General features: G+C 48.5%; 1 protein-coding gene across 2 annotated transcripts in view; it reads left to right on the forward strand.

The window, feature by feature from the left end:
- The window catches only part of FANCM (FA complementation group M), an 861,212-nt gene that overhangs the window by 760,814 nt on the left and 74,615 nt on the right, over positions 1–25,783 (forward strand). For both annotated transcript variants that reach the window (XM_086937264.1, XM_086937265.1), the window contains one exon: positions 6,329–6,441. In XM_086937264.1, coding sequence (XP_086793390.1) covers positions 6,329–6,441 — 113 coding nt within the window. The remainder of the gene's footprint in view (positions 1–6,328; positions 6,442–25,783) is intronic.

Below are 25,783 nucleotides of genomic sequence, written 5' to 3' on the forward strand. Positions count from 1 at the left end.
TAACGCAGAACCATGGAGACATTAGGCATCCAGATCCAAGTCAACTGATTCTGGCGATCTGGTTCCTGAAGTCTTAGAGTTTGGTTACCTTTTTTGTTTTAAAAAAAAAAAACCTTTTTATTGGATTTTACATTTCAAAAATGACATACAGCAAGCATTGGCATCTGTGACATATACTTAGTAAGTGCTGATATTATACATAGTGGCGGTGGAGGCTCTTATCTAGCAGTGAATGCCGGAGTTGGGGAAGGGGGGGGAGCTTCACATCACTACTGCCTGTGAGATCGGGAGGTGTTCAAGAGACAGTCAGTGGAATAGGGACAGCAGTTCTACGGCGTATGCCACAGTCTCCATGTATCTTCCTCTTGTGAGTGGTGTCATGAAATGATGATCCAAATTCTAACTGGAACCAGGGTTCTCAAAACCAGGGAAATTGCAGGGTTGGGGGGGGGGGGGGCATGGGGGCATATAGGATGGGGAACCAGAATGAAGACGTAGCTCGTCCGCTTCGCTGAGCGCAGTCAAAATGGTCCTGCGAGGCAATGTCGCGTAATCAGAACGGAAGCCTATAGGGAGGCTGATTGGGTGCGGGGGGAGCGTGCGCAGACTAGCGTGGAGTCTTGCGAACCCGGTACCTCCCGAGGGTCTTGCGCTGGGGCTGTATTTGTCGTTTGTGCTTGCTGGAAGGCGTGGCGTGTCGCCCATTCGAGGGAGATAGGTCGCGGGCGTATTCCGCGAGCCTCTTCTAAGTGGATATGGTCTTGTTCGGCCGCTGCCCATTTCTTCACTGCCGCCCACCACACTGCCAGAGGGGGACCCTCCGTCGCGCGCCAGTGCATCGCTATGCTGCGCTTAGCTAACAAAATCGCCAGAATCATAAATTTGGTCTCTACCTTCTTGCGCTTGCTACGCTTAAAAATGTCTAGGGCACAAGCCTCCCATGTATGAAGATCCACGAGGCCTGTAACTGTTCGTAAAGTGGTATGACCATCGTCCATAGGGTTTGTAGTTTGGGGCAAGTCCAAAACATGTGAATGAATGGGGCGTCTGGTGTAGTGCAGCAGGGGCATTCAAAGTTGGAGGTCGGGTAAAAACGCTTGAGTCGTGCCGGTGTGAGGTAGGCACGGTGTAATATGTTGAATTGAACATTTTTGAAGCGTTGGTTACGGTACACCTTTTTATGATGTGCTAGGGCCTTCCGCCATTTCCCATCGTGAAGGTTGCGTCCTATATCCGCCTCCCAACGGAGACGAAGATTCAATAGTGAGACCTAGGTGAGCTCTATAATGGATTTGTAAATCCAAGTAATATGGTGTCTGCCCGCCCCCAGTAATGTGTGTACCACCGGGGGAGTCGCGGGATCCCTATTCCGAAGATCCCACGTGCGTCTGCAATCTGCCACTAGTTGCCGATGTAGTAGGAATTGGCCCGCCGGTAGCCCTCTATCTTCGGCTAGTTCCGCGAACTAGGCCAGTTGACCATCGGTAAATAAGGCCTCTATGTCCGTGATTTGGAGGTCAGTCCAGACTCTGAGTTCTCTCGCTGTATAGAACTCTTGCTCTCTCGAGAGGCCCGCCAGTGGAAGCAATGGAGAATAAACTGGCATCCCTTTGGACATGCGATGGACCCGCATCATGCAGATCTAACTACCTGGACCAGCATTGGATAAGTCGGATTGGGCCGTGTGTCCGGGAGGAGTAGTTGCGTCAGCTCCGGAACCGTCAGCCGCCCGTCCAGGGTTTCAGTCTCTCCCAGTTGCCGCTGCGCCGTCCAGCGAGACAGCCACTGCAGCTGCGCTGCCAAGAAATAGGCTTCAAATGACGGGGCGCCTAGCCCACCCTCGTTGCGGGGCAGCTGGAGGATCGACAGGCCCACTCTGCTGCGGCCCCGTCCCCAGACCAGGGAGATTAGTAATGAATTTAACTCTCGGAAGAAGAACCGCGGTGGAACTACTGGGATGTTAGCAAAGTAGTAAAGGAGTTTGGGCACCATGATAATTTTTGACAGGGCTACCCTCCTGATGAGAGCCAGGGGCAGCGCCCTCCAGAAGCCCACCTGACCCTTAAGGCCCGAGGGCTCAGACATGATTTCCCTCCGAAAGATCCTGGGGCTCATGATACAGTCTGATCCCCAAGTATCGCGGGGGATCCCCTGTCCACGTCAAAGAGGCTTCCCCCAGACGGACTTCTCTGGGCTGGAGGTTCGGGTGCAAGGGGTAGAGAGAGGATTTCTCCCAATTCACTTGCAATCCCGCAGCTCTTTCGAAGTCCGAGAGTGTGGTCCAGATGGTCGTGAGGTCCGCAGCAAAGTCTCTGATATAAATGAGGAGGTCATCTACATAGAGGGAGACGCAGTGGATGCGTTCCCCCAGTGGTGGCCCACCTCCCGCAGTCGGCCGCCAGCGGCTTCATAGCGATGGCAAAAATGACGGGGGACAGGGGGCATCCCTAGCGTGTCCAACGCATGATTGGTATGGGGGGGGGAGACCGAGCGGCCTATTCGTACCCTAGTGGAAATGTCGGAATATAATAACCGCATACATGCAATGAAGTGTGGTCCCACTCCCACCCTCTGTAGTACCTCGAAGAGGTATTGCCACGCCAGGGTGTCAAACGCCTTCTCGAGGTCTAGGATTAGACAGCAGCCCATGGGAACCGATTGCGGACCCCATCCTGGACCTGGAACAATCGGCATAGATTCTGAGAGGTGTTTCTCCGGGGGACGAATCCGCTCTGATCTGGGTGGATCAGCCTGGGAAGAATGTCTGCCAGTCTGTCAGCTAGAATTCGCCCTAGGATTTTGCAGTCAGCAGGGTAATGGGTCGGTAGGAGGTACGGAGCAGTTGGTCCCGATCCGGTTTGGGGAATGTCACCAGGAGGGATTCCCGCATCGATTGGGGAATCAGGCCCATCTCCAACGCCTCCCAGAAGACCGTGTCAAGGTGGGGGGCCAACTGTTGGGAGTATGTGGCATAGAGCTCCACCGGAAAACCGCCATGGCCCGGTGCTGTGTTTCTGGGCCAGACGACGAATGGCTAGTTTGATCTCTGCCGCCGTGATTGGGACATCGAGCGAAGTGTGCTCGTCGTCCGTAAGTTGAATTATAGTGTCTGTGCTCAGCAGTTGTCGGATGTGAACCGCCCGATCTGGGGTTGGCTCCCTATATAGCAAAGTATAGTAGTCATAAAAGACTGATACAATGTCCGCTTGCGCATAGACTATATCCCCCGCGGTGTCCCGAATGCCCGTGATCAGCTGCGTTTGAGTATCTTGACGGATGAGCCACGCTAGCAGAGCGCCAGAGCGATCCCCTTCCTTATTTAGAGTTTGGTTACCTTAACCTGCCACCAGACTGTATGAATATCATTAAAGAAGCCAGAACGCATACTACTAGAGCTTGCTATGCTGCTAAATGGAAAAAAATTGCCATTTACTGCACTAATAATCAAATTGATCCTTTGGATGCTTCCATCCAAAATATTATCTGTTACCTTCTCCATTTACAAAGATGTAATCTGGCATATTCATATATACAATTACATCTTGCAGCATACCTACAAAACAGAAAACATATGTCGTTGTTTAAAGTACCAGCAATAAAAGCTTTTATGGAAGGTCTAAAAATAATTATTCCCCCCAGGTTACCACCTTCTCCAGTGTGGAACCTAAACATTGTTCTTACCAGGCTCATGGGACCCACTTTTGAACCTTTCCACAGATGTGAACTTCAGTTTCTCACATGGAAAACAGCTTTCCTTATTGCTATTCGTTCTCTTAGAAGAGTTAGTGAAATTCAAGCTTTCACTACACAAGAACCATTCTTACAATTACTCCGTAACAAAGTGGTTCTAAGGACTAATCCTAAATTCCTTTTTAAAGTAATTACTCCTTTTCATCTAAACCAATCTGTAGAGTTGCCAGTGTTTTTTCAAAACCCAGACTCTGTAGCAGAAAGATCTCTACACACACTAGATGTCAAAAGAGCTCTTCTCTATTATATTGATAGGACAAAATCCTTTCGCAAAACAAAGCAACTATTTGTAGCTTTCTCTCCACCACATAAAGGCAACCCTATTTCTAAATCAGGAATTGCAAGGTGGATTGTTAAATGTATACAAATATGCTATCACAAGGCAAAACACACATTAACAGTTCCTCCTAGAGCGCACTCAACACGCAAACTAGGAGCCTCCATGGCTTTCTTAGGGAACATTCCCCTAGAAGACGTCTGCAAGGCATCAACATGGTCTACAACACACAGCTTCACTAAACACTATTGTGTTGCTGTGCAAGCCAAACCGCAAGATGCAATAGGCCAAGCTGTCCTTAAAACTCTCTTTCAAACTACTGCAACAGACACAGGTGACCACCGCTAGAGGAGACACTGCTGTACAATCGATGCAAAGTGTAGAATCTGTAGCTCATATGCCTAGAACGGAAAATGCTACTTATCAGTATGCATTTGTTCTTGGCATGTAGAGCTGCAGATTTCTACACGCCCCCTCCCACCTCCCCGGGACCTGTATCTGTTCCAGTTTTATCATAATTAGATATACACGCATGGATATCATTTCTTTCTTTCTACTAACTCCATCATTTCCCATCATGGCGGAAAACAATCTGAGGATTGAGCCCATGCGCACTATCGTCCAAGGGAGGAGTCACCTATCTCGTGACTACAATGACTTCTTCCAAGACGACAACAACATACAATCATCCGAGCCCAACACCAGGTGGCAATCTAATGCAAAGTGTAGAAATCTGCAGCTCTACATGCCAAGAACAGATGCATACTGGTAAGTAGCATTTTCCTTCTTCTACATTTACCAATCCCAAACTTCTCTCCATTGAATATGGTTATCTTCTAGTTCTGTCATTATTGAAAACAGTAGTGACATTTTTTCAAAGTTAATTGAAAGCACTGTTATTGTTAAGCAGGAATTATCTCCGATCTTGAAAATAAAGAGACTCCTTGATCCAAACTAAACTGGGTTTCATCCTTCTAACAGGATAGAGTTGGTTCTTGTGGGTGTCTTAAATCGTCTTCATAGGACACTGGATGTTGACAGTTGTGCTGGCCACGTTCTCCTTGGCCTTTCCTCAGCCTTTGACCCTGGCCATTCCCCCTACTATGCTGCATCGTCTTGAGGCCTTGGGGGTGTGGTTCAAATCATTTCTCAAGGAAAGCACTAAAATAGTTTCCATTCCTCTGTCCCCTTTTCCTCTACTCCTTTGTGGGGTTCCATTGGCTCATCTCTGAGGGCTATGCTTTTCAATATTTACATCTCTCATTGAAATCATTCATTTGATTTTTTTGCTTTCTTTTTACCTGTTAATGTAAAAAGCTGATGCCTGGACAAGTAGGTGTCTCCCACATAGTTTAGTTTTTAAGGGTGTCTAACATTTCCCTCAAAGTTAATAATACTGAAAAAATAGAGGTACTTACGCTGGGCAGCACCTTCACTGTCTGGTCTGAAACATGGTGGCCAGGCACAATAAACTTTGGTTCTCCCCCTTCCCAGGTAGGGCGCAAGATGAGTATCATTTTTGGCGGTGCACAAACTCTGTCCTCTTCTTGCATCTTCTCCTGCTGCAAACACCGGCTTCAGATGTCATACTAATCTAAATAATTAGGAAAACTGAAATAAGGATGCTTTCCATTTCAAATTCAGAATACCTTTGGCCATCCTATTTTTAACTGTACTGCTTACAAACACACCTCTTTGTCCTTCTTTTATTGTGAACACCATTTAAAGAGGGGTGTCTGTAGTGCACCTTCACATAGCCCTTTTTGGCAAATTTTACTTAATTTGAGCTTTGTGTAGGGTGCATTTCTAAGTTGTCCATTCACGTTTTTATTTGTTAATAGAATGATGTCCATTTTATAGGCTTGCCTTTACTGGTGGTCTTGTGATTATGGACTCCCCCTCTCAATACTTTTAATCAACCACTGTAGCAATGTAGGGAGGGGTGTAAAACTGTGATGCATTCTGCAAAACCACACCCTCAAAATGGAACTCACTGTCATAATTTGCTTCTAAATTGCATGACAGTGTATTTGATTATTAAGTGACCTTTCAAAATCTGACATTTCATAACTAGTAGACTAAAGCAGTTCTTAATTTATAGCAACAATGCAGAAAAATGAGTTGTGTGGGAAAGGAAGTGCTAGTAGTTGGATCTCATCCTCTCACACTCCACCTTGAGTTAAAAATTCTATCACTTTTTTTTCATTAGGAAGGTATTACCACAATGTTAATCAGCTTTGTAATGCTATAAAGGTTTTCATTGACAAAAGTACTACCAGTTGTGATTACTTTCTCAAATAGATTCGGAGATGCATGGTATTTACATGAAATCTGTTCGGAGTCCAGCATTCGGAAATCGTTTAAAATTGGTACCCAGCAAAGCAAGAAACAATGACCTAACTATCTTCTCACAGGTATGTGTTCCAGGAGGGTATAATTTTTGGGAGAACATGTGTTTCTATCAATTTTACCTGTTTAATCCGGATGTTTTACTATGTAAACCTTTTTTCTTTTCTTTTGGTTATTTTTCCTTCCTCTTTGGATTGTCTTAACTTCACGTTTTACTCTTTATGGAACAATTTTTTATTGAAATCCGTTGAACATCAACACAGCTTTCCGCCTACAACCATTGGCCAGCAACGTGCACAAAATGTATGAATTAATACACAGCTCTCTGCCTACAACCCGCAGGCTGGCGGCAACATGCGGAGTTCTGAATTTTAACTGTTGTAGAAACATGAGAAGGAAGAAGAAAGGAAAGGACCCAAAGAACTATCAGACAGTAATAGAAAAAAAAGAACCCACTCCCAAATAACTCCCCCATCTCCCCTGCACCAAGATGCCACTGTCCCAGTTCCCTAGGATGAAAGATGGAAACGATATGAGGGGTAAAGCAATCAAGCTCTCAGGCAATAGTCTGGGTGCCCTCCCTATCCCTTCCGGGCAGCAGTCGCAAGTTTTGTAGATATTTGGGACAGGTCACATCCCGGAACTCTGTTGACAGTATCGTAATGAACAGGGACCACAGTTCTGGATATTTGTCTGCCCTGTTGTCTACCATCAGTGACATGCGTTCCAGTGCAAGCGAAACCCGTAATCTATGGAGCCACGCCACGTGGTCTGGGATCTCCTCTGTGCCCCAACGTGCCAGGAGGACCTGTCTGCGGCCATCAAAGCAAATGCCATTTGTCTGCCTCTAATCGACCATAGGGGAAAGGTCAGGGGGTTAGATAAGCCCAGGATCGTGTATGCAGGGAAACTTGGTATAGTCATGTCGAATACTTGATAGACGTCATTCAGGACCTGATCCCAATACATAGCTAGCTTAGGGCAGTGCCACAGCAAGTGTTTGAGGGAGCCCATCTGCCCACATCCACACCAACAATTTTTGGAACACCCTCTATTCCAGCCATGTATTTGTGGGGAGGTTAAATGCCAGTAGGAGGCAATCTTATAAGCTGCCTCTGTGCCGGACATGTCATGCGCTGTGTGGTGTATCCTGTAGTATATATCTTGCCATTCTTTGCTGCAAAGGGGGCCGGGATAAAGCTTGATTGGTCATGGTCAATTAGGCCCGGCATGATGGGGTTGAGTCGCACTGCTGGGATGCATATGAAAGGTTTGGCATCCGTGTTGAGCAAGGAGATGGGCCGATAGTCCCCACAATCCCTAGGGTCCTTCTGGGGCTTAAGAATCGCAGAGACGGATGCCTCTAACATCGTATCATCTGAAAGACTAGTTATAGATTCCTTACCTTAGAATTACCCCTTGGCATCAGCTGGATCCGTAGAAATATTTTCGTAGCAGTACCCCTGCGTGTTAGTAGGTGGAGTCGGTCGACTGCGCGCTCATTGTCGTGGTCGCCTGGATGACGTTGCGGTGTCTACTTAGACGCCGCCTTGCGCGTTGACGTCGGTTCTTTCTTTTTCCGTGCCAGCCAGCGCAGATCCAGAGAGCGCGTGCCTTTTAGTCACTTTTTGACTAACCCTTTTTCGACTTTTTTCGACATCATTTTAAGTATTCGACTCCTGGTGCACGAGGGGTGTCCAGCCGTCGGCCCAGTTTCAAGCCCTGTGACTCCTGTCACAAGTTGATGTCGTAGTATATAAAACAAGGGGACCCGTAAAGGTAGCGAGGTACCTCGGGTAATTGGTAAGTTTAAGGCTAACAAAGTTCCTAACCTTTTGTGGATGTAACGCGAAATAATAAGCACAGACTTTAAATAAGGACTGTGTGTCTTTTTCTCCAGTGTCCAGCCGGACAAGGAGGTATTTATTTCAAAGGATTTAGTGAATATATACAGAATTAGGAAGTGGAGCAAGCCACAAATAACTGGGCACAAGCCTGTACCAAGTCAAGGAGAAAGGAAAAAAACAATACATGGGGAGAAAGAATAACAGGCAAACAAGTTGGAGAGAAACGGTGGCTTACAATACAATTAAATCTTACGTAAGCTCAAACCGACAGTAACTGCAACACATATTACAAAATTGAAAGGGAAGCAGTACTGTACAAACTGTCGACGTTACGTTTCGATCCCTGTCTCCAAAATTAACTTGGGATCATCTTCAGGACTACAATAAACATTTTGCCTGATTGTATTTTATACAAGCCTGTGGGATTTAAACAGGAGGGAGGAAGGAGAAGAGACAAATTATCTCAAAGGGAAATATTTACATATTTACAGCATGTCAATTACATTTCTCTATGGTGCAATTTCTCTAAAATTAAAAGAGTGCAGAGGCTGCAGTGCACAGTGCGATCATATTTATTACAAAAGGGCACGGATGGCGATGTGCTCATTTTTTGAGGATCGTTGGAACGTGCTGGGGAACATATGGGTGAAGTGCGTGGTCACAGAACTTGTGAAAAAAGTGAAAAGAAGTAAGTGAACTTCTGGGACTTCTACTTGAAGTGTGCTCATTCTGGTGCAGAGCGGCAAGGTGACCCGGAAAGTGAGCTTCGCCGGGTGGCGCGTGACTACAATGTGTGGTAATTGAGATTACCGTGACTAAGTGTGGCCGATCGCGAGAGTGGAAAGCGAGCAATGCCGATTGGCGCTCAGACGGTGACTGTGGATGGACTACAGTCCGCAGTAAATCGTGACTGAGTGTGGCCGATCGCGGGAGCGGATAGTGTACTAACCAAAGCACTGGATGGTGGTGCGGTCACGACGTGGGGGTGGGGGGGTCTAAAGTCTTCTGGATCACTGCTGCTGATCCAGAAGACTTTAGACTCACGCCCCCGCCCTCACTCTGTGCCCAGCATGTTCATTCTCCAGTTGCTTGAGATATGCCTTACGAGATACTTCTTCATGTTCAATAACATCTTCTACGAACAAATCAAGGGCACTTCAATGGGTGCCATTTTTGCCCCGAATTTTGCCGTGCTTTTCAATACCAACTTGAGACCAATGTGATTCTCAATCCCTCCATGATCGCACTGTGCACCGCAGCCTCTGCACTCTTTTAATTTTAGAGAAATTGCACCATAGAGAAATGTAATTGACATGCTGTAAATATGTAAATATTTCCCTTTGAGATAATTCGTCTCTTATCCTTCCTTCCTCCCTCCTGTTTAAATCCCACAGGCTTGTATAAAATACAATCAGGCAAAATGTTTATTGTAGTCCTGAAGATGATCCCAAGTTAATTTTGGAGACAGGGATCAAAACGTAACGTCAACAGTTTGTACACTACTGCTTCCCTTTCAATTCTGTAATATGTGTTGCAGTTACTGTCGGTTTGAGCTTACGTAAGATTTCATTGTATTGTAAGCCACCGTTTCTCTCCAACTTGTTTGCCTGTTATTCTTTCTCCCCATGTATTGTTTTTTTCCTTTCTCCTTGACTTGGTACAGGCTTGTGCCCAGTTATTTGTGGCTTGCTCCACTTCCTAATTCTGTATATATTCACTAAATCCTTTGAAATAAATACCTCCTTGTCCGGCTGGACACTGGAGAAAAAGACACACAGTCCTTATATAAAGTCTGTGGTTATTATTTCGCGTTACAAGTTGATGTCGGTCACCGATCCATACCTCGTGTGTCTCTGGTGCCTGGAGCGCGACCACGACCCGAAGTTGTGCTCTGACTGCCGGGCCCTGAACCCGAAGTCTACGCGGGAGCGGCTCCAAAAGCTTTTAGACCCGCCAGTCTGTTCCGCGCAGTTCGAGGTCCCGGTCAAGGGGAATGTCGCTAGACCAGTCACGGAGCCATCACCATTCGTCATCGAATTCTTCGCACTCCTCAGGTAAGTCGAATCAGAAGAAGAAGACAAAGAAACATCGTTGCTCTAAGCCTTCTCCCAATTCGTTGGCCAATGCGACGCGGGACCCGAGGTGTCATCGCTCTCAGGCTCCTTCCTCGGAGGCCACTGGGACAGCTCCGCGCTTCCCTCCTTTTCCTGGAACTGGAGCTTCCCCTGCCCAGCTTTGTGCATTTTACGAAGCGATTCACAGCATCTTTGGGCAGCCCGACTCAGCATGGGCCCTGGGCCTTCAATGCCGGCGGCTCCGACTTCTGTACCGCAGGGTCCCCAAGGAAACAAGCCTGGATCCGGATCGGTGCCGGTCGACTTCACGGTACACTCCCTGGCACTGATTCCAGTGGCAATGCCCCTGACATCAGTTGCGCCCCCCCAACTGGCGTCAACCCTAAGCCTCAACCCTGATTTGGACATGGTGCCGGACCGACGTCGACTGATGTCGGTACCGGCGCCAGAGGATACTTTTGTACCGCTGATCATCCCTGGCGTTCCCTACTGTCCTGAGTGGCAGCCAGAGGAGGGTGAGGAGAATGGGGAGGGGTCTGTTGACCCTCTAGCCGACCAACTTGAGGAGCCGGACTGGCAATAGGAGTTGGGTGATGCCAATCGTCTGGATACCGCCCCAGACCTTGGTATGCTTTCTCCCCCTACCGTGGCTAAAGAGGAGGGAGCTTCATATGCTGTGGTGTTGCATAGGGAGGCTGAGGCCTTGGGCCTCAAGCTTCCTACGGTGACTGTCAGGACTAACCTCCTGACTGAGGCACTTCAGCCGGCAGCAGCCTCTTCGAAGCCCCTGCTGCCTTTTAATGATGCTCTCACTGACATCCTTCTGGGCATTCGGTCCAGCCCAGCACAGTGGCTCCAGTGGACAGGATGATTGCCCGAAACCACCACCCGGCCCGGGCAACTCCCTTTTCCTCTCCCAACACCCTATCCCTGAGAGCTTGGTGGTCCAAGCCTCATCCTCAAAAGGCACATTCCCTATTGCTGCCCCAGATAGGTAATCCAAGAAGCTAGACCATCTTGGGAAGATTGTTTTCTTCCGCCAGCTTAGGACTGTGGTCGGTAACCACTGCATGTCTCTTGGGTCGCGCAAGTGCTGCCCCAGTGCCCGGAGGTTGCCCTGCCCGTGCTCACCTGCACTGTTGCTGAGGGTTGAGACGCAGCTAAGTTTACCATCCGGTGTGGACTGGATACCGCTGTCTCGCTGGGTAGGACAGTTTCCACGTCGGTAGCCCTTAGGTGCTACGCCTGGCTGGGAACATCAGGTTTCTTTGGGGATGTCCAATCCACACTTTTGGACATGCCCTTTGATAGCCGTTGCCTGTTTGGTGACAAGGGGGACAACACGTTCAAGCGCGTCAAGGACTCTAGAGCCACAGCCAGGTCCTTGGACCTCGCAGCAACTACTTGCCCCATGCAGTCTGCCTCTCGGCCCTTTTGCCCCCACCACCTTCCTGCTAGAGCCACAGGGACGTGCAGGCTACTCAGCCTTTGCTTGGCCGGGGACGTGGGACCCAGCGTTGCAAGGCTGGGGGCCAGCGGGCGGGCCAGTCCACCAATGCCCCCCTTGCAGTCCAAACCTTCCTAGTCCGACTTTTCTAGGTCACCAGTTGCCAGTGGGCAGCAGAACCTGCCATCACCTCCCCCGCTGGCACAACATCACGTCGGACAGGTGGGTTCTGCAGATAGTCCAAAGGGGCTACTCCCTCCCCTTTAAGATTACTCCTCCCTCCATGCCACCAACACTCTGTTGCCTGTCAGGGGATCACTTGGGCCTTCTCCGCCGGGAAGCTACAGCTTTCTTGGCCAGGGGAGCAATTGAACGAGTCTCTGTGCCAGAAATAGGTTGTGGTTGTTACTCCCACTACTTCCTGGTACCCAAGAAGGACAAAGGCCTGCATGCGTCCTATCTTAGATCTCAGGGACGTCAACCGTTTCCTCCGGAAGAAAAAGTAAAAAATGTTGACCTTGGCTCAGGTTCTGTCTGCCCTCGACCCTGGAGACTGGATGGTAGCATTGGACTTGCAAAACACTTATTTTCACATCCCCTTCTTGCCTACCCACTGGCATTACCTACGGTTCACAGTGGGCCACCAGCATTTTAGGATTACCGTGCTCATCTTTGGCCTTACCAGCGCCCCTCGGTGTTCACAAAAGGGATGGCGGTGGTCATCTACACAGATCAGGGGTTCCAGTCTTCCCCTATCTCGACGACTGGCTGTTAAAGGTGGACTCGCCCCAGGCTCTCGTCTCCCACCTCCAGGCTATGGCGGATCTCCTGCATCCGCTGGGGTTCACTATCAACATGCTGAAGTCACACCTGATTCCCTCTCAGAAGCTCCTTTTCATTGGAACAGTTCTGGATGCAGCACAGTTTCAGGCCTCTCCTCCAGAGCAACGAGTCCGGGCTATGATACCGATGTTTCAGGCTCTATCCCGAATTTCTGTGAGAATGATTCTGAGGCTGCTGGGCCTCATGGCCTCCTGCTGGTAGATAATGCAAAATGGCATATGCGCGCTCTGCAGTTAGTACCTGAAGTTCCAGTGGACACAGCATCAGGGCAATTTTTCTTGATGTCATCCAGATCTCGGAGGGGACTGCGAGTCAGTTGCAGAGGTGGCTCACAAACCAAGATTGGCTCAGCGGCTGATCCCTCTCCCTTCCCCAACCAGAATTTACAATGGTGACTGATGCATCACTCCTGGGATGGGGCGGAAACATAGGAGAGGCGGAGATAAGAGCTCTCTGGTGTCCGGCGGAGTCCGGGCTCCGCATCCAGCTTCGGGTGATCCGTCTTGCACTAAGGGCATTCCTTCCCTCTGTCAAAGGAAGATAAGTGCAGGCATTCACGGACAACACCACCGCCATGTGGTACTGCAACAAAGAGGGCGGGATGGGGTCGTGGACCCTATGTCAAGAGGCTCTTCGCTTTTGGACATGGCTGAAACATCAGGGCATATCCCTGGTGGTTTAACATCTGGCGGGTTCCATGAATGCCAGGGCGGACAAACTCAGCCACCTGTGCATGATGTATCACGTATGGCGATCACGTATGGCGTCTTCACTCGGGTGTGGTGCAGGGTCTCTTTCAACAGTGGGGATAGCCTTGGTTAGATCTATTCGCCACTGAAGAGAACGCGCAATGTCAGCAGTTCTGCGCGTTGGAGTTTCAAAGGCGGCACTTGCTCGGTGACACCTTTCGTCGCGAGTGGAATTGCTGCCTCCTGTACGCCTTTCCGCCTGTACCACATGTACCCAGAGTGCTAAAGAAGATCAAGCGCGACCGGGCCCACGTCATTCTTGTGGCTCCGGAATGGGTATGAAGAGTCTGGTACCCCACGCTCTTGAGCATGGCCATCGATCCTCCGATCAGAATGACTCGTCTGGAGGATCTTATGTCGCAGCAGCAGGGGACGGTTCTCCACCCGAACCTGTTCAGCCTCCACCTCCTTGCGTGGAGATTGAGCAGCGACAGTTGACAGCTTTTGACCTTCCTCCTGAAGTCTGTAACGTCATCTTGGCAGCCAGGTGTCCCTCCACTAAAACGGTATACGCCTGTGGATGGAACAAATGTGCGGCATGGTGCACAGCAAAGGCTCTGGATCCCCTTTCTGCCCCTCTTTCTCAGGTTCTCCTCTTCATTCTTTCTTTGGCCCAGCAGGGCTCTGCTCTGGGGACCCTTAAAGGCTATAGGTCAGACCATCACATTGCCCACCTTCTTCCCCCCTCCGCATCCTTCCATAGAGGAGGAGAGACTCCACCGTCTGAACCCAAAACGTGCGCTGTCCTTCTTCCTTGACCGCACTAAAGACTTATGGGTGGAAGATCAACTCTTCGTGGGTGATGTGGGCACCAAGAAATGTCGAGCAGTGCACAAGCATACCATCTCTCGATGGGTCGTCTTATGCATTAAGATCTGCTATTCTTTGTCAAAAAAGGAACCTTCAGTAGGACTAGGCACCCACTCTACCAGGGCGACGGCAGCCACTACTGCCCTGGGACGTGGTGTTCCATTGGTTGACATCTGCCAGGCCACATGTAGGCACCTTGCACACGTTCACAAAGCATCAGCATTCAGCCAAGTCTGGAGATACAGCTTTTTCGGCCGTTCTGATCTCCCGGACTTCCTGGTTTGAACTTAGTTCACAGACCCACCTCTGGGGTTGGTATTGCTGGGGTATCTATTCTAAGGTAAGGAATCTATAACTACAGTCGCTTTCAGATGAACAAATTACATACCTTCGGTAACGATGTATCTGTAAGAAACACATGTAGTTATAGATTCCTTACCGCCCCACCCATCCTCCCTGTTCTGCAAACTGACTTCTAGAGACAGGGACTCCATTTCAGGGCACGAGTTGCGTGGACCAGTGGTCAGTCTCTTGTTTGGCTCTGCGCTTGTGGCGTGGATAGTCATCTCAGAACTGACGTCAGCGGGCAGGGGTGGCGTCCAAGTAGACACCGCAACGTCAACCCGGCGACCAAGATGCCGACAAAGAATGCGGAGTTGACCGACGCCACCTACCGATACGCAGGGTTACTGCTACGAAAAAAGTTCTCCGGTTCCAGTCTGACGCCTGGGGGTAATTCTAAGGTAAGGAACCTATAACTACATATGTCTCTTACAGATACATCTTTACCAAAGGTAAGTAACTTGTTCGGTAAGGGAGTTGGATTCTAGGAAACAACTGAACAGCCGCGTCAGCAGGGGAGCTACCTCTTGGCAGATTTTTTTTTTTTTTTTGAAGGGTGGAGAAGCCATCTGTGCCCGACGCCTTGGAGGGTTTAAAGGCATGCAATTGCCACCAGCACATTGTTTACTCGAATATGTTGGTCTAGGTGGAACGCAAGATCGAAGGGAGGCATGTCAGCGGGACCTCTCGCAGGTAGGCCTCGAAGTCTCTGGTCGGGACATCAACACCAGCATATAGGATGCTATAAAAAGACTTGAAAGCCTCAGCTAGCTCAGGGTCCTTATGGACCTCCACCCCTGTCACAGTGCTAACAGAATCCAAAGACCCAGACAATGCCTTGCCACGCAACCTATGCGCTAGCATGTGACTGCAATGATCTCCACTAACATAGAATTTATGCTTAAGTCGTAAGTGGGCGTTATTCCGCCTGATCAAAGCGTGTTAAGAGAAGTCTCTGCTTCTCAAGTTCCCGCCAGACGCAAGTGGCCCCCGTGCGTTAGTGAATAGACACAAGCTCGGAGACTGCTTGTTCAATCTGCTTTCACTTTTCCGGACTCATTTTATTCTCAGCCACCGTGATAGTGATCAATTCCCCCAAAGGACAAGCTTATGCGCCTCCCACACTGAGCAAAGACGGGTCCCCTCAAGATCATTATTACCAACGTAGTCCTCTATTGCCAAGCGTATTGCTGCCACCGTCTGAGTGGATTACAGCATGGTGTCGCGCAATTGCCACCGTGAATGTCCGGCTGGTGCGATATTCAATTGTAACATCAATCTGATCGGGGCATGATCTGACAGAAATCAGGGCTCTATGTTTGCCTATCCAACACAGGCTGTGAGGGCTTCGGTCGTGAAATAGTGGTAGATTTGGGCATATGTCTTGTGGGCTGCAGAGTAAAATGTGTAGTCCCTAGTGGAGGGGTGAAGATGTCTCCAGATATCACAAAGCGCACCATTCGCCAGCCATTGTAGGCCAGCAGTTGAGAAGGTGCCCGTCTGGGAGGAACGCTGATTGGGCGATCCAAGTCTGGGTCTTTCACTTAGGATAAAATCTCCCCCTATTAGAATGGCCGAGTCAGGGGAAGTAAGGGCTGTCGCCAGGGTATTAATGATGAAGGGTTCTTGCCTGTCATTAGGTGCGTATACTTTTGCAAGAGTGAAAGGGATGTAACCCCATTGCAATCTAATCACAAGAACCTTCCCCTTAACTTCCATGAATGCGGAAATGTACTTGCCATGGAACTTCTGGGTGAGGAGGATAGCCACCCCATTTTTCTTTGTCGGGCCAGAGGACCAATACTGTTGGGAGAACCAGCATGATTGCATGCAGGGAGTATTTTTGGCAAGTAAGTGTATCTCCTGGAGCAAGCAGATATCGTCATCCAACCGCTCCAGGAGGGACAGAAACGCAGCACGCTTTACAAGGCTATTTAGGCCCTGAACATTTAGACTAACAATGCACAGGTCATGGGGCTGGGGCATGAGGTCTCATGGGTAGGTGCCGGGAGGGCGGATGGGGAGCCCTGACTAGGCACAGCTGACTAGGCCTAGGTAATAGCGGAGGTGTGGAGGAGTGAGAAATGAAAGAAGACAGAAAAGACCCTAAGGAGAACAATTTAGTAACATTTGGAACACCAGAGTACTATCAGAGTTCGTCAAAACAGCCTGGTTGTGTGGAGCGTCATCCAAATGTGGCATCCATTGGGTGCGAGAAAGAACTCCAAGGGACCACATTCATGTATTAGGCAGGGCATTTGGAGAAGCAGTCCTGTAGCCTCACTCTGAAATGAAATGAGGGTTTTTATAGAGCGCGTGTATGCCGTGGCGTCTTGGCGCTTAACTATCAAAAATACAGAGTAAGGATGAATGCAGCTGGTTATGTACAGCTCAAACAGCCAGGTTTTGAGATCCCTCCTAAACTGAAGTCGATTATTTTGGGTTTTAAGATGCAGGGGCATAGAGTTCCATAGCTTCGGAGCTAAAAATCGGAATCTTCTACCGCCCCACTTCAGCGTCTTTATCCTTGGAACTATAAGTAAGGATGCCGAGGCGGAGCGGAGAACTCTCTGTGGAGCATACCGCTCAACATATTGTCTGATCTGTCCCGGTCCTTTTTCGTGCAATATCTTATGTACGATACACAAGGACTTACATTGGATCCTAGCTAAGATAGGGAGCCAGTGCAGCTGTTCTCGAATTGCATCACTAATGGAGCTGAATTTGGGTAGATTCAGTAGTAGTCGCGCAGCTGCATTCTGTAGAGTCTGCAGTTTGTGTCACACTTTTTTTGGCTCCAAGGTAGAGTGAGTTACAGTAATCAATTTTCAACAAACTCAGAGCTGTGAGTACCCTTTTCCTGCGGGGCATATGGATGAAAGGTAGGATTTTCCTAAGAATTTTCAGGGTATAGAAACAGGAAGAGGTAATACTGGCCTGGTCTGATAGGGTAAGATGATCGTCAATTAGAACTCCGAGGTTTTTTACCTTTTTTACGGGTTGAGGGCAAGATCCCTCTGTATCAGGCCACCAAGCGGAGTTCCAAATTGAAGAGTCCCTGCCAAACGTTACTACCTCCGTCTTCCCAGTGTTCAACTTTAAACAATTGCTTTGCATCCATTTGATAATATGGCTCATGCATGATTTAAAACGTGCTGCCACATCCTCTGATATAGCAGTCAGTGAGACAATTTGCGAGTCGTCAGCGTAGCATATGGCTGTAAAGCCAAAGGAGCGAATAAGATTTGCCAGTGGGGCTACATATATGTTAAACAGAGTGGGCGAGATTGCCGAGCCCTGAGGTACCCCACATGGTATAAAAAAGAAGGGAGCTTTGTGCTCATCTAACATCCCTGTTTGTTGTCTATCGGCTAGGTAGGATTGAAGAATGTCTACGGCCCTAGCTGTGATACCTATTTCTGCCAGCCGCTGAAGAAGTATATTTTGATCAACCGTGTCAAACGCGGCAGATAAATCAAGCAATATTAATATGCCTTCCTGCCCTGATCTAGTTGCGCACGTAAGCTTTCAGTGGCTGCAGTCAATGCAGACTCTGTGCTATGTCGAGGCCTGAAGCTGTGCTGTGCTTGGTCTAGTATATCGTTTGACTCTATAAAAGTTAGCAGTTCATTTACTGCTCTTTCCATAACTTTAGAGGGGAATTTTAAAGAAGTAATAGGCCGATAGTTTGCCACTTCTGAAGGGTCCAAAGTCGGCTTTTTCAGAATAGGTTTTATAATAGTTTTTCCAATACGTCGGGAAATGTCTTTGATCTAGAATGATATTCAGAAGGGGTGTCAGGACCTTGGCAATGGCTTCCGGGGCCATATGAAAGACCATGCTGGGCAAGGGTCCAAAGGGGAACCTGAATGAGTTGTCAAGATGAGTTTTTCAACTTTTTCCTGTGTTAGAGGTGTAAACTTTTTTAGGAACACTTGTGTGTTTGATGCGTCCGGCTTGCATTCGACTAATCTAGTCTCATTTACGTCAGTAGAAAATTCGTTTTATACTTATACTACTTTATCGTGGAAAAAATTGGCAAGTTTGTTGCAAAACTGACTTGTTGATTTAAAATGTTTAGTATTGGCAGCATGGATAGTTAAGAGACTTTCTTAAAGAGTTCTCGAGAGGTATTTTTGGAAGCCATGATTTTCTCAGTGAAATAGGTAGATTTTGGCTTGTTTATAGCTTCCTTGTATGTAGCTAAGGCATTTCCATAATGCTTTTTATCATATTCTGAGTATTCCTTTCTCCAGAGCCTTTCTTAGGCTCTGCAGATTTTTTAAGGTCTTTTAACTTGGTGTTATATCATGGGGCCGAGAACAGTTTATTTTTGCCTCTTATACTAGTTTCAGGAGCTAGGCTTGCCACGGCCTGTTCCAACCAGCGATTGAGATGTATCCCAGCTTGGTCAGGATCGGTGTCCAAATTATTGTTCTGCAATTGCAGCGTGTTCTGGAGATCAAGAGGGTTTATTTGTGTTCAAGAACGTGACGTCTTTGGTATGTTTGTGGCAAAACTTCTATTTAAGGGACTGGTGGTATGGACCTTAAAAAAGACCGCACTATGGTCCGTCCAAGGTAAGGATAGTGTCTTAGTAAAGTGTGCCTGTGGGTGATTTGTAAAAATCCCATCCAGGTTGTGTTTACCTGTATGTGTAGATTCGGTTACTATTTGTTTTAGACCTAGGCTAAGGAATCGGTCTGTTAGCTCCTTGATGTCCATGTTATCAATGGCCTCTAAATGGAAATTGAAGTATCCCAACACGGTAAAATTAGTGTGTGCCATACAGGATTCCATAACAGTCGATATAGATTCAATGACGTATTTCTGGGTCCCGGTGGTCTATATACAAGAAGTCCATTAAGGGACTCAGTACTGGTAGCTTTGAAAGTAAACAAAATAGCCTCTTCTTTAAAATGAGGAATTTCGGAGAAGATTGCTTTAATGTGTGAGCGATAGATAATAGCGACCCCTCCCCCTCTTTGTCCTATCCTGTCAATCCTATATAGATCATAGCCTGATGGTATGGCGACAATTAGATCTGGTTCAGAAGCGGGATGAGTCCAAGTCTCTGTGAGGAACGGTATGTCTGGCGAGTGCAACTCCATAAAATCAGCAAGTTCGTGCCTATGTTTAGGAAGTGATCTGGTGTTCAGTAGGACACTTGTTAAGGTACGCTTATTACCGAAACGTGTGTCGAACCGAGTAATGCTTACCTCTTCAGAGGGAGGAGGTATAGAATGGCTTTTGTTAAAGGTAAGATTGCAGGTAGGGCAGACTAATGCCTGAAAGTAATTTCCTAGAGAGATGGGCTGACAAACATTACCCTTAGTCGTGTATTGTAAATTCAGCAGAGTCGACTTGGTATACGTTATTCTTGAACTTTGACAGGGGGTGTGACGCATGGCGCGACCCGGCCGCGGACGGGCACAGACGGGCTTGCCTTTGGCGCTCCACCGGCGCGCCCGCTGCGTTCGGCCACAATTTTATTTTATAGGCTGAGGTGGAGGGAAAGTGATCAGCGACTAGAGAGCTGATCTCCCCAAAGATGACAGCTCACCCACAAAATGCGGGACCGTCAGGAAGTGAGTATTCAGTTTGGACGTATGCTCAAGAAACAGAGTGACAGAAAACAATTTAAAAGCTTTGAATTTTAAAAACGAAATTTTCCTTTTTGGCAAATAACAGGTACCCCCCAGCTGCTGTGTGACAGAAAACAATTTAAAGGCTTTGAATTTTAAAAACAAAATGTTCCTTTTTGGCAAATAAAAGGTACCACCTAGCTGCTGTGTTCAATTCCATTCCCATGCTACAACAAGCATTTGATAGCGCTGCCCGGTCGCGAGAGCATTTGCTTTTATAGGCTAAGGTGGAGGGAAAGTGCTCAGCGACTAGAGTGCTGACCGCCCCAAAGATGGCGGCTCACCCACAAAATGCGGGACCGTCAGGAAGTGAGTATTTAGTTCGGACGTGTGCTCAAGAAACAGTTACAGAAAACAATTTAAAAGCTTTACATTTTAAAAACGTATTTTTCCTTTTTGGCAAATAACAGGTACCCCCCAGCTGCTGTGTGACAGAAAACAATTTAAAAGCTTTGAATTTTAAAAACAAAATTTTCCTTTTTGGCAAATAACAGGTACCCTCCCAGCTGCTGTGTTTTTTTCAATTCCCCTGCCCCCATTGCAGCTGATCCGTCTTCTGACAGCCCCTCATCTGAAAGCTGCTTCAACTGATCACCCTTCGTTTCAAGATGCTTCCATGAGGGTGGATTCTCCTCAGAGCCCTTGGAGCTCAGATTGCCACTCTTTGGTGGTCCAGTCTGATCAAATGCTTCCCAACCACTTCCAGATGTCGCCGGACCCTGGGCGCCCCAGTGCAGTACTGTAAGCATTCGAGTTCCCGCATTCATTGTTGCAATTGTATGCACTTGTCTCGCCTGACTTTGTTGTCCGCCGCAGAGATGGCGATCAACTCCCCCTGATTACTGCTTTCATTGCATCCCAAACCATTGCAGTCGGAGTTTCAGGGGTGTCGTTTACTTCCAGGTAATCCCTAATTGCCCTTTCTACTTGTTTAACTATCTCTGGTCTGTGGAGTAGGATTTCACTTAAGCGCCACAAGCGAGACCCCTGGCTGTGGAGTGGAAGGGTAAGGTCCAGCAGGACCGCTGAATGATCCGATCAGGAGTGGGGCTCAATGACCACTGAACGTGTCATCGCCTGGACCTTCCTGGAACCCAAGAATTATTTGAGTCTAGCGTAGGATTTATATGCGTGAGAGTAGAAGGTGTAATTCCTTGACTCTGTGCGTGTGGCCAATCACAGATCCTTCAGACCCATTTCCTGTAGCCATAGGGCTCCCCCAGGACTGAGTGCTCCTCCAGCTCGCTGTCTCTGAGTCGACCTGTCAAGTTTGTTATGGAATACCAGGTTTAGATCCCCCCCCCCCAACACCACCCATCGGTCCTGTGCAGTCATGATATATGCTACCGCTCCATGTAAAAACTGTTCTTGGCCCTCATTAGGAGCATAGATGGTCCCTCGAATTATGGAAAGAGGGCCTAAGTGAGCCTAAGTGAATACAGTATCCCAGGAGACGGCCTTTAATCTCCGCTACTTTCATCCCCACTTTTCCCCAAAAGGAGCAAGAGAAAAGCAACGCCACCCCAGCTGTCTTGTGTGATAGTGGGAAGGCTCAAGATTTAAGTCTATTCCAATCCTTATGTAGTAGATGTGTCTCCTGTAGAAGACAGACATCTGCTTGAGAGTGTTCCAGATAGGAGAGTATAACCCTCCTCTTGACCGGGTTATTCAGGTCCTTAATGTTGACGGTCAGTACCCTTAAACCTTTCGCTAATGATGCCATATGGACCTCCAGTTTTGCTGCTGATCCGTTCTAGAAAGCCCTCTCCTTATCCCCTCCTCTTGGACCCTGTGAGGTTCCTTCTGACCCATGTGTGGAAAAGACCGTGAGCATTGACTATGTGATGGGCACCCGTTAAGAAACCCCCAAACAATAACAATAAACAATCGTAGTCCCTGGATCGGGGAAGGAAACGAAAAGTCCATCCCTCTACCTGTGGTGAAGTCTCTATGTGGGACAGTGGCCAAGTCGTCTGCGTCCCACTGCGTCTCCCCAGCCCTCTGCCTCCTGCCAGCCCCCACACACGAGCTTCAACATCTCCGGTGGGATTAGATGCAGTATCTTCTGCTGGTTTGTCCAGCAGGGCCCTCCTTTCGGACTCTATGGTCGCCAGGTCCAGGCTGCCCCCCCCCCCCCCCCTCCCTCGCCTGGCTGGGGTGTATATGTTTTTAAAGACTTGAAGTAAAATTCAAATTATTTGTTAAACATTTTTAATTTATGGTTAGATAAGGATTGTAGTTAGGATTCTGTTTAGGATAAGAGATGGAGATATTGTCATTTCTTCCAGAAAATCACCTTCAACCTCACTGTGCTCATGTCCTGCATGGACTACTGTAGCAGTGGTTACAGTGGCTTCCCACCTACTATCTTGTGAAATTCCAAAGACTAGTCAGACCCCATCACATCACACCAAATCACCCCCTACTGTAAAATCCCTCCACTGGCTTCCAGTAAAAGAAACAGCCTCCTTTAAACGCTGCTGTGCACTGAATTACCTTGCAAAACTGATCCAACAACTGAATGCCCAGAAGTCTCAGGTCTACCAGGTGCATACTGTTGATCAGACCATCCAGATACCGGACATTCAGTAGAATTCCACTGTTGAGATGTGTAGGTGCACTTTGCAAAAACTTGCAAATTAATATATTTAAGTCAGATGCAAGTATACTGGATTCATAGAGCATAGAAGCAGAATGGAATGTTTGTCACCATTAAGGGGGAGCCAGTTGTACTGAATCCACCGATGAACATACATAGGAGAGACATTGACATACAATGGTCTGGTTACCAGAGTCATCTTCCCTCTTTTGATGGAACTGTGTCCCATTTACATAACTTGATATTACATTGTGTGGGAGTCTAAGATGACATCCTGGGGGGGGAGGGGCAGAGTAAAGCAATGATTAGAATGGATGACAAAGGAGAACCTTGGGGAACCCCACAGGCTATGTCGGTAAAACTGCAGAGGAATGGACCCAATGTCTGCTAAATTGGTGCTCACATAGGGGATCTGGTACGTTTTAACATCGAATCCATACAATTTAAAACACCTAATCTTGAGTTTTCCGTAATCATAGTATTGATGGTCTGGCAATAAAACTACTGTGATATATAGCTGCAGTTTCCAAACCAATGCAATTTATTTTCATAAGAGTGAGAATTTGCATTTCCTATTTGATGCATTAAGATTGAAGGATTTTTTGGAGGTACAAATATGAAAGACATCAGGGGGCGCTAGAGGGCGCACAGCAAGATGGCCGCACTGGAGTGAGGCTCTGCCCGGCGGTGCCGCAATCAGCCAATTATCTGCTGCTATGATGCACATCTAACCCCACTGGACGCATGTATGGTCTTGTGACCCCCTACTGTTTCTGGTGATAGTGACTGCGGCCCTGAATATCGGCTGGGAAAGTGTCAGCGAGCTCTTACCACGTTGCTGCTGTGGTGCGGAAAATGGTGGCTGCTGTGACGCTGTAGTCCCTTCTGGAACTGCGGGGCTTCGGCGCGTCCGCCTGAGGCTCCCCGTCACCACGTTTGCAGCCCTGGGAGTGTCGCTTTGAGTTGGCTGCTGTCAGCTTTGCGGGGTGTCTGCGGACTCAGCGGTGGCACATTGGATCATCGTGTGCTGCAGGGGACCGGGCAGTGGTGCCTGCCCGGGTGGTGAGAGCCGGCCCTGGGAGGCTGCGGTGGCCCCTGTGGTGAAGAAACAAGCTGCGGTATTGAGCGTCCTGATTGCCCGTCGGCCTCGGCTGCGTTAAGTGGGGTTGCGGCCTCGCCCGGCTTTGGGGCTGCAGAGGCTGGCGCGGGCCTGGGCTGGGACCGCTGCCTGCGAACTGTTGCTGGCGCAGGGCAGGTTGCGGGAGGCCTAACCTTCTCTGGGCCACGGCGGGAGAAGACGTCATCCGGCCTGCTGCTGCCCATATCATTGAAGCTGTCTGCCTGTTGGCCTTCGGTGCTGCCGCTGGGGTGTTCACGCTGGGGACACAATACTGAAAGACGTCTTTTGTATGTTGACAACCCTCCAGCTCTACGAACCGTGTGCCCAGCTCTTTTGCTATAAACACTGGGGGATATTGCGCTCCATATAGAGATCGACACGAAAGGTTTCCCTTCTGCTATCCCAGGCATCAGATACCGCTAATGAACTGTTGTAGAGGTTCAACTTGCTGTGCTACTCGCTAACTTGGAGCGCAGGCATAGTCTCCTCCTCACTTTAACTCCTGCACGTTGCTGGGACTGGTCTGGCCTGCTTGCAGTGTCCTACCCTGGGTGTTCTGGAATAGCTGACATTGGGGCCTCCGGTGGGTAGCATATTGGCGGCCCCCAGCCTGTGCCTGAGGCCTACTGAGACTACTGTGTTGGTCCGTTCATTTTGGCACACTATACAAGGCGTTTGTGGGCGGTTGCCGGGTCTGGGTCATTTACAGCACGTTTCTGTGGGCTGTTGGCCGTCCTCTGCGTTCAATACCCCGGATTGGGAGATGCTACCTAGGTGTACGGTTAGGCGACATGGGGAGAACTGACAAGTCCCAACTGCGTCTTAATTTTGAGACTCGCAAGCCCACTAAGACCCTGCAGCGGGCTGCAACAGACTCAGAGGCCGATGCTCCGGCTGATGGCCCCACCACGCTGGAATCCGCGCTCCTAGCTCTGCAGCGCACCTTGCAGTCTACTGAGGGCACGATGGCGGCCGTAAACCATTGTCTTGACCACATGTCATTCCAACTCGAAAAACAAAATGCGCGCATGGGTGTGGTGGAGCATAGGGTGTCAGCTACGGAGGATGGCCTGCGCTCCGTTGCGAACAAGACACTGAATATGGGAAAAGTGCTATCCATCATTCAGGCAAAGAATGAGGATTTGGAGGCTCGCTCCAGGCGCAATAATATTCGCATTACGGGGTTGCCGGAGTCCACAATTGTGGGTAAAATGGAGACTTCCATAGAACGCCTTATCTCTGACATCTTAGGCACGAATCAACTGTTCAGTATGTTCAACGTGGAGCGCACCCACCGTTCCCTTGCTGCCAAGCCGGTCCCGGGGGCGTCACCTCGCCCGATTATAGCTAGGGTATTGAATTACAGGGACCGTGACACCATATTGAGGATGGCGCGTGAGAAAGGCACTATAAGTCATCAAGGTAACACACTGGCTTTCTTCCCTGACTTTACAGTGGCTGTTTAAGCGGCACAGCAGGAGTTTGGTTCAGTGAAGAAGTTTTTACAAGCTGAGGAGATCCTTATGCTATGCTATACCCGGTTCGTCTGCACATTGCTAAAGAAGGAGACTGTAAGATCTTTTCATCCCCGAAAGCTGCGATGGAGCACGCCAAGCAACTGAAGCGTAGGAGACGCGAGTCTAGCACTGAACCTGACGAAGAGAAGTGAAGGTGGGATCCATCAACAGACTTGAACCTACACACTTTTATGACTGATCAGACTTCCTTCATGGTGCTGAATGGTTATCTGAGCTGCATTGGTCGGGGTTACGATGCAGGCGGCTTCAATCAGGAACAGTACTTGTACCTATTACTGAAGGTGTTGTCCTACGAGTACTGATGTTCCATATGTTTGTATTATTGTTTGAATCATAGGGTGTTTCTAGTAGGGGTGAGTGCCCCTCATCATGGGTTCTTGTTACGCACCCAG

This window comes from Lissotriton vulgaris, chromosome 9 (genome assembly GCF_964263255.1).
Source record: "Lissotriton vulgaris chromosome 9, aLisVul1.2, whole genome shotgun sequence".
In the NCBI taxonomy this organism is placed as follows: domain Eukaryota; kingdom Metazoa; phylum Chordata; class Amphibia; order Caudata; family Salamandridae; genus Lissotriton; species Lissotriton vulgaris.